General features: G+C 40.1%; 2 protein-coding genes across 7 annotated transcripts; both read right to left on the bottom strand.

Moving 5' to 3' along the window:
* Positions 1-169: 169 nt before the first annotated feature.
* LOC110862353 (gastrula zinc finger protein XlCGF58.1) lies at positions 170-4,607 on the bottom strand. Of its 6 annotated transcripts, none has more exons than XM_035845440.1 (9): positions 4,253-4,607; positions 3,617-3,862; positions 3,446-3,544; positions 3,076-3,171; positions 2,742-2,840; positions 2,596-2,667; positions 1,620-2,249; positions 566-1,241; positions 170-366 (listed from the first exon to the last, which is right to left on the bottom strand). In XM_035845440.1, the coding sequence occupies exons 1-8, from the start codon at positions 4,512-4,514 to the stop codon at positions 598-600; spliced, it is 2,148 nt and encodes a 715-aa protein (XP_035701333.1). In that variant the 5' UTR covers positions 4,515-4,607; the 3' UTR covers positions 170-366; positions 566-597. The 6 variants fall into 6 exon arrangements, with proteins under 6 accessions (XP_035701333.1, XP_035701334.1, XP_021967239.1 ...); XM_035845441.1 differs by having other exon boundaries at positions 170-342; XM_022111547.2 differs by having other exon boundaries at positions 170-328.
* Positions 4,608-6,956: 2,349 nt separating this feature from the next.
* On the bottom strand, positions 6,957-8,768 carry LOC118433504. Its single transcript, XM_035845481.1, has 2 exons — positions 8,081-8,768; positions 6,957-7,728 (listed from the first exon to the last, which is right to left on the bottom strand). The coding sequence occupies exons 1-2, from the start codon at positions 8,720-8,722 to the stop codon at positions 7,072-7,074; spliced, it is 1,299 nt and encodes a 432-aa protein (XP_035701374.1). The 5' UTR covers positions 8,723-8,768; the 3' UTR covers positions 6,957-7,071.
* Positions 8,769-9,344: the final 576 nt, after the last annotated feature.

Here is a 9,344-nt window from a genome sequence, read left to right as displayed (position 1 = left end):
CTTATTCTGAGTTGTATGAAATAATTCAATAAAATAATGCCAATTCAACATATTACTGAAATAAAAAACTGCACATTTTTAAATATGTATGAAGTTTGTACATATGTGTGTATGTGTATGAATTATTTAACTCGTGTACTTCAACCAATATCCGAGCTGTATATATATATGTCCTTCATTTATTTAACACCGATTAAATATTCATACATATTATTTTGGCATTTGTATTAAAAAGTATGGATACACATTTTTAGAATTAAATAACTCGTCAGAAAATACCAAAAATATTTCCAACTACACAAATTTCGCAGATTGTCATGCCTAATAACTAAATACGCAGAACTTGATCACCAAAACCGGTAAAATCTACACACATTTCAAATCATTTCTCAGGTCTGACAATTTATTTTAAACTTTTGCGTAGACTTCCAGTTTTTCTGAAGGTTTCCAAAAACTATACAATTTAAAAAAATGGCAACCACCTGCTCAAAAAATTAGCCGTTCAGAATTTCAAAATAAATTCCCAGACCGGAGAAGTAATTAATTAAAAATGTGCTGCTTTTACCGATTTTTGCGTTATCTTGGTAACCACCGAATCTACAATTTTTTCTTGGCCACCCTCCCCCCACGATGCGTCTTCTTCACATGATCATTAAGGATATACCGTTTCCCAAACGCCTTCCCACACTCTTCACACTTGAACGGCCTCTCCTCCGCGTGGCTGACCATGTGATTCGTTAAGTTATTCTGAACCATAAACGCCCTCCCACAAATCTCACAAATGAAGTCCTTCACCCCGCTATGAGTCTTCACGTGATACCGATAAGACTCCAAGCTAGACAATTGCTTCCCACAAGTTTCACAAGTTCTCTGACTAGTCCCCTTATGCACGTGGCTCACGTGCCTCCCCAACGCGGCCTGAGTCGTGAACACTTTCCCACACGCGTCCCACTCGCAGGGAAAAGATTGGGCGCCGCCATCCTTATGGGCGCGCTCGACATGCGCAATCCTCGCGGATAAAGTGACGAACTTTTCGGGGCACGAGGAACACGGGAAGACGGCCTCGTTGTGCGCGGAGCCCATGTGTTGGAGCTTGTTCGGCACGTTGGGGAAGAGGGCGGGACAGCCGGAGACGCCACAGGGGATGGTTTCCTCCCCGGTGTGGGACGTCGTGAGGTGTAGACTTAGGTCGTCTTTTGATTTAAAGAAGCCCCTCGTGCAGACGAGGCAGTCGTAAGAATCTAAATTATAAAGGGTATTCATTATTTCTTTAATATCGTGAAATAATTTATGACGAAAAAATAAAAAATAATGTCAACTTGCGAAGTTTTGCTGGAAAACCATGGGATTTTTGGCAAATTTACCCAGCAATTTCGGAAGATTATTGGACAAACTCATCCTCACCATCACCAGCAAAACAAAGAACAGAAACCCGTGGAAACAATATCAAAATAGGTGTTTGTGGTAGATTTGCGACATCATAATCCCCCTAATTTTTTACCTTCGCAAGTTTGCCAAATGTCTCGCTACATATGGGACAGTGTCGTGAATACACTCAAAGTCTTGTAACCGTCGTAACGCAATATAAAAAAATAAAGATACGAAGGAATCATGAATACCCGCATTGCCGTGAAGAAGGGAATGTGTCGCGAGATGAGTTTCGCTCAAATGGAGGGATCCGCACGTGGCGCACTTCCACGTCAAGAGTTCGGGATGTTTCGACCTCTGATGTATCGCGACTCTGGCCCGGCTCGGAAATTTGGTGTTGCAGAGAGAACACGGAAACACTTTTGCTTCCTTCGTTTCAAGGAGGGGGCATGATTTTGTGCGGTGGAGGTCCAACTGATCTTGCGTTTGGAATCGTTTGTCGCACCTTTGGCAGAAAAGTGGATACTTGCCGTCAAATTTGGCATGGTTTGCCACGTGGTGTTCGTGCAGTTGTGAAATGGCGAACGTTTTTGGGCAGATGGGACACGACAAGGGTTTTTCTGGGGTCAGGGTTTCGTGCTGTGTGAGGAGGTGATCCAGCCAGGACCGTTCTTGGACGAAACCGATAATATTGGTGCAGTAGGGACACATGATTATTTTAGGTTTTCCGTGCACGTGGTCGACATGGAGGCGAAGCTGAGTTGTGGCATTACTTCCGCGGAATAGTTTGTTACACGTGGGGCAGGGTAGGGGTGGAGGGAGAGGTGATTTTCGAGGTGGGCGAGGTTTTTTTACTTTGGGCTGTGGGATGGTGGGGGGACCTGAAAATAGTTCGAAGTTATATTAGCAAAAATCTAGCTTTATACTTCGGGCGTAGTCGTGATCGTAACTCGGTTAACAAATTTGTGCAGTTCTAAAAATTTGTTTCGATTCGCAAATTTATAAAAATTCATATTTTGATATTGCTTCCATGAGCTTTTGTAATTTCTCTTGCTACTGATGGTGAGGATAAGTTGGCGAATTAATTTTGGAAAATAAAACCGGCCCACTTCGCGGGGTAAATTTGCGAAAAAATAACACATTCTTCCATCCAGAGTTAACTTCGTATACTCAGTTTGCGACCGTTGTCGAGAGTACGCAGTTCATAAATGTATAGTTATTAATTACTTGTCGCCCGTTTGATAAAAGTACCAGATGCGGGGTCAAAAACTTCTAAAGTAAATGCTGCTTCCTCGCTTTCTACAAAGTTACAATTTTTTAGAAAAAATCCGCTATTTATCGTTTTTCATACTTAATTAGCAATTACTACGTACTTGTCGCCTTTTCGGTGAGAGTGAGCAGTGGAGGGTCAACAATTAATAAAGTAAATGTGTCCTTGCCCTCTTTGTCGGGACGTTTCGATTCTTCAAGTCCTGTAAAAATATACATATACAATTTAGATGCTAAATTCCAAAAACCTGGGTTATGTATCAATGGGGGTATTCATTTCATACGCACGAGTTTCGCATTCACACCCATTTTTGCTTGAAATTACATTTGCGAACTAATATGTAGTTGGCAATTTTTGTTCAAACTTATTTTGCGAATCGCAGCTTGCGATGCGATCTCGTAATGAATACCCCCAAATGTTCAATTAGTAATGTTTACTTGTCGTTTTCGCCCGTTTAGGAGGTGGGGGTTTAAAAGTTTGTATAACAAAGGTGTCCTTCTCCTCGTCGTGAGTACGTTTCGATCCTTCGAGTCCTATGCATACATAAATACAAATTAGATTTTATTATCAAAAACAGGGTAATTTATAAATTTCGGGGGTATTCATTCCGTATTTACGGGCTCGCTTCGTCAGCTACATAAAAACAAAATTTGTAAAAATTTTGGCTTCCAATTTTTTTTTGCAAACGTGCCCGTGTAGTATTTAGTTTGCATTTTTTTGTCAAATCAAAACTATGCTGCGAAGCGAACATCAGAACTCGTAATGAATACCCCGAACGTTTATAATTTGCAAATTAGTAATGTGTACTTGTCGCCAGTCGTTTAGGAGGTGGCGGGTCAAAAATTTGTGAATTTAAGGTGCTGTCCTCCTGGTTCTTGTCGTCGTGACTTTTCGATTCTTCCAGACCTGTAAACATTATTTAGAAATTATTACCAACAAATTGAAGCTTTTGTAAGCTAATTAGTAATTATTTTCTACTTGTTGTGGCCCCATTCGGAGTTGGGGGGTCAAAAGTTTGTATAGTAAATGTGTCCTCGTCTTCATCATCCTCCTCTTCGTTGTCCTGACTTATCGATTCTTCGGCGTCAGGATCTACTTCAATTTTGCAAAAAAATTCGGATGGTTCGAATTCTGTCTCGGATTTGTATCCCTCTTCTTCCTCCTCCTCTTCCTCAAGCTTGATTTCAGGGGCTTCGGAAACATTCTCGACTTTCTTCTTCGCTTCTAAATAAATAAAAATAAAAATATGTCAGAGTATAAAATAGATTTATCGTAATCATTTCACATTCGAGAAGCAGATTTTCATAAAAAATTGATTATTACGACGACCAAATCTTAATTAACATCGCAATTTAGCTTATATAGTTTCAGAACACAAGATTAATTAAAACCAGGTTAAACAAATTGCGAAATTCGCCCAATTTCGCAAAATTTTAAAACTTGTAACTGTTTTACTTACCGGAAGGAAGTCATTCATACAGATGGATATTATTATTATTAAGTAATTAATAAATGTATAACTAATTAAAAGTAATTAATTAATTAGAATTACAAATTATGCGAAATCAAAAATTTTCTAATAAAATTAAAAATTGAACCCCGTTCTCGGCTCACCTGTCGCAATCCTATCCTTAATCTGTTCCACAATTTCGGCCTGTTTGCTTATTAAGAGACTCAATTCAGAAATTAATTGTAAACAGTGATCACAATTATCCCAAGTTGAAATTTGTTCGTTTATTTGTGAATTTTGTAGAAAAATGTCACTCTTTCGCAACAATTCGCATATCTGGTCGGAATATTCAACCTTTAGGGAGACAATTGGCTCATCTGATACACCGCAAGTGTAGCAATTAACCCGATTTTGAAAATTGTCCATTTTTATTTATTTACAGAGCAATTTTATTTTTACTTATTTTTATTTTTTAAAGACTGCGAAAACAGATGAGCTGAGAGGCACGAGTTTATTTGATTCCCGCTTGCCCGGAATCGCACGAACAAAGAAGAATGCGATGTGTGTATGAAAATATTTCTATAATAAATATAAGTTTTCATGACGATGTTTTCATGAAATATTAACATTAGCAAAAAACAAAGTTGAAAAATGGCTTGAAAATTCCTTTGGGAACTTTCCCATCTCCAAAGTTTGTATTTTATTTTCAAAATTATGTTGAACGATGAATGAACAAAGGATGTGATGCATGTTTATTTGTGTATGAAAAGTCATTAAGTTTTCATGACGTGGATAGTTTTCATGACGTTTTTATTCTAATAATATGACAAATAACCACGGTATTCATTACGAGTTCGCAAAAACTAACAAAGTTGGCAAAAAAATATTGGTCAATAATTTCTACCCAATTTTACATACAAGTTTCATCAAAATCCACAAGTTCAGGGAAATTGCAAGCTTTAATGACTGGATCGAAAAGTAGATCTTCCGGACAACTCATCTCAGTCAAGACTTCTCTCTGGCAACGAATGTATTTTGCACAGTCGAAGGGATGCGGGTAGTTTCCGTCCACCTTTCCAACACAGGACAACTCTTCCGGACAAAGTGTGGTCAAATCGATGTACCAAATTCCATCTACTGTCGTCCCATTTGGGGAAGTTTGGTAGGATGTTCGTCGTCCAATGAAGTAGATCCTGTTTAGCTTTTCGACATAAACTGCCGTCGTCATATCGAGGAGTTGGGTCCCGCTGGCGGGAAAGTTGGAGACAGGATGTAGCCTAATTCTCATTGTGTCAGGATTAAATTGGCCAATGGTGCTGGTGAAATGACCCGCCGAATCGTTCCCGTATCCACCAAGGACGTACCCATGTTTCCCGTCGAAAACGGCGGCGGGTTTTCCGTATATGAAAGGGATCGTTTCCGGACCAAGGGTGACGGCTAAAGTTGACAGGTTTACTCGTGCCTAGGGATGTGCAATGGCAGTATTAAGAATGGTATAAATGTTCTAAATATCATGTCATATTTGTCCATTGTCCATCATCTTTGATAAGGAATAAATAGTTTGAGAAATATAACATGTCATAAATGTCTAATGATAGAAGAGTTGGATCTGGCTACATTTACATGAAAAGTTGTTTAACAAAAGAATTTGTTAATGGCACTATAAATATTGTTTTGTCATAAATGTCAACCGACACATGTCATTTATTTGGTTGTTGGCAAGTTATAAATGTCACAAACGCTGACACAAACAATAAAGTCTGACAAATATGCCATAAATAAAACTTTTTTTGGCAAATACGACATTTTGACATATAATACAGTGTTTCGTTTCTTGCGGGTTTTTCTCATTTTTTGCACTGCAAAGCAAGAAATGCAAGAAATGCAAGGTGCAAGAAATACAAGAAAGTGCAAGAAACACAGCGCCATCTAGCGACGCGCCTTCAGAACTATGGCGGCGGGAAGGAGTTTCTTGCACTTTGCATTTCTTGCGGGTAAAAATAGCTGCAAGAAACCAATGGGGGTGGGGGTGGGGGTGGATTTGATGGGGGTGGGGGTGGATTTAGGTGGGGGTGGTGGTGGTTTTATAAATGCCGTTCATCGGACCACAATCTCTCACCCTTGAGATGTGTGCGGGGGGATAAACGAGATTTCTACTGAAATTGAATCAATAAATGAAATTAAGTATTCTCACACTGCTTGGGGTGAAGTGAGACTGAGGCTACTTCGATATGTGCGTTTTCTACCGTTTATCTTAAATTATTAATATATCGATAAAGCTGCTGATAAGGGAAAAGTTAATTATGTTAATGGTTCAAATGAAGTACTTACGTATGCATGACGTTCAGTCCTGTTTGTGTGTATGGTACAAGGTACGAGTATTACAAATTATGCACTCTGTCACATATTTACAACTATGATGGACACACGTGTTAAAGTGGTTACCTTGTAAATACTTTTTATCATGGTGGTATTTCCAACCATAAATAAATACTTAGGTTGCGAAATACGTACATATACGTATTTCATCGATGAGAATTGGTTGATGCAGGGATAAATCTGACTGGAATGAAATTTTGTAGTTGATTTGAGCATTTGATTTAGTATACTAAATCTAGTCCTAAGCTTATTATCCGCGCGCTATTACTTGTCCCCGGCTCATACACAAATTAACGGTGTCTACAACACAGTCAGTATACACGCTCTACACTCTACAACACGGGAGAGTACACCGTTAATTTGTGTATGAGCCGGGGACAAGTAATAGCGCGCGGATAATACCAACTTAGGATTAGGAGCGTTCGTGTGAAAATATTATCCGGAGATAACGAATTGATGTATTCAGAATAAATTTTCATGAAAACTAGATAAACCAAGTTTATTAAACTTATCAATTACACAGATACTTACATAACGCTTATTTGTTGCTTGAGAATTTAATGTAAACCTCCTTAATTCGCAATCTCTCGAACATCCACCAATTTTAAATACAAGTCTCATCACAATCCACGAGTTCCGGAAAGTTACAAGCTCCAATGGCTGGGTCGAAGTGTAACCCCTCCGGACAGATCATCTCCGTCAAGACTTCGCGTTGACAACGAATGTACTTCGCACAGTCGAACGGATGCGGGTAGTTTCCATCCACCTTTCCCACACAGGACAACTCTTCAGGACAAAGCGTCGTACTGGATGGCGGTATCGGCGTGGTAGTCGAAGTTGTGGTCGTTGGCCTAGTAGTTGTGGTCGGTCTGGTCGTCGTTGTCGGACGCGTCGTCGTCGTTGGGGTTAAGGGAGACAAGTCAATGTACCAAATTCCATCAAGCGGCACATCATCTCCCACACCGTATGTCCGTCCCCCAAAGAGGTAAATCCTGTTCAGCTTGGAAACATAAACCGCCGTCGTCAAATCGAGGACATTGGTCCCATTAGCGGGAAAATTGGCCACAGGAAGTAACGTAAGTCTCATCGTGGCGGGATCAAATTGGCCAATCGTGTTGGTGTAATGACCCGCCGAATCGTTCCTATATCCACCGAAGACGTATCCATGCTTCCCGTCCCAGACAGCGGCGGGTTTTCTGTACATGCGGGGGACGGTTTCCGGGCCGCGGGTAACGGCTAGAGTTGCTAGGTTTACTCGTACCTAGGGATGTGCAATGTTAATATCAGGACAGTTCTAGTTTTCAGTGTCATGTCATAGTTCGCTGTGAAAAGTCTGATAAATACAGTATGACATGTCATAAATGTCAGAGCATAAAGGTAATATGTAGAGTTTGAAGTGGCCATCTGCTGGCCGAATTTGATAGGTTGTGGAGTAAGAAATAATTACTTTTTGTAGCGTTACAAATATTGTATTTGTCATAAATTTCATACATGTCAACCCACGAATATGACACCAAGTTATAAATGTCACACATTGACATGAACAATAAACCCCTGACAAATATGAAAATATCTGACAAACAAATACGACACGCACATCCCTACTCTCTTACCACGGAATACTCCGGTTTCGTCACTCCAACCTCACTTCCGAATATGAACGCGGATCCGTTCCCATCCGAGATGGCGGTCATGGGGAGATAAGCGACGGATAAGTTGCCCACCACCACAGCACCAATGTCTGATCCCATGTAGTAGGACGCGACCGTTTTCGTATTGGTTGAGGACCCCATTAAATAAACAATGTCATACGTGGGACCAAGTGGTATGGCGGCGTGGTAATAATCTGTCGATGGGAGGGTCGCCATGTGCACGATTTCGCCACTAGAAGGAATGAATTTGTGCACATTACCGTAGTAAAATATGTTCCCGGTGTAGATGTAAATATTTCCAGCGGAGTCGATCGAGGTTGTCGCTGTGTTTGAAATGACTTCCAGGGCTAGCGAGGCGACCCGGGTGATGGCGTCGGTCGATATCTTGTAGGCTAGGATGTCCTTCACGCCCAGCTGGGAATAAGCGTCGCTCCCTCCGACAATGTAGATCGTATCGTCACCATCGTACACGGATGAGCAGCTATATCTTCGACTTGGTAGAAGGGCGTTCGCCTTAACGGCGACCAGTTGTTGGGCGAACGAGACTGGCAAGAGGGCAGATACTGTCAGCAGTGCAATTATTTGTGCTTTGGAAGGCAGCATTTTGAAATTGGGTGTAAAGTGGGACAGGTTGTAGGTCGTTACTGGTTGAACGAGAGAAGCAGAATGGACATGCATACCTTAGTGTGTGCAAGTGTCATAAATAAACTTATCTTAAATTGTTAATATGTCGATTAAACCACTGATAAGGGCAAAGTTAATTATTTTAATGCTTTAAATCAAGTGTGACATTCTTCCCTGTATGTTTACATACATAGTGGAATATACGAATATTGCAAAATTAAAATATGTACTCTCTCCCGTAAGTATAACTCTGTATGAATGGCACGAGTTAAAGTGGTTGATGTCAGTATAACTGTTTGTATCTAAATATGGCACCTTGAACTTTTTATCATGGTGGGATTTTCAACTATTAATACTTACATAAATTGCGAAATATATGTACATATTTATATATTTCGTTGATGACAATTGCATCAAATTCCTGTAGTAAGAAAATGTAAAGGTATGTGCAAATATTGGCAATGGACAAATTAAAATTGGTCCTGTCCAAATCATGAGGGCAGCCGTTGACACCTTTAGGCAGTAGGGACCGTTTGTAAAATATGGAACAAAATTTACGTTACAGAAACTATTAAACTATTAATTCGCCAGAAAATCATTG

This window comes from Folsomia candida, unplaced genomic scaffold (assembly GCF_002217175.1).
Source record: "Folsomia candida strain VU population unplaced genomic scaffold, ASM221717v1 Fcan01_Sc055, whole genome shotgun sequence".
Classification (NCBI taxonomy): Eukaryota; Metazoa; Arthropoda; class Collembola; order Entomobryomorpha; family Isotomidae; genus Folsomia; species Folsomia candida.
Note: the sequence above shows the minus strand (reverse complement) of the source record. Positions and strands in the feature narration are given on the sequence as shown.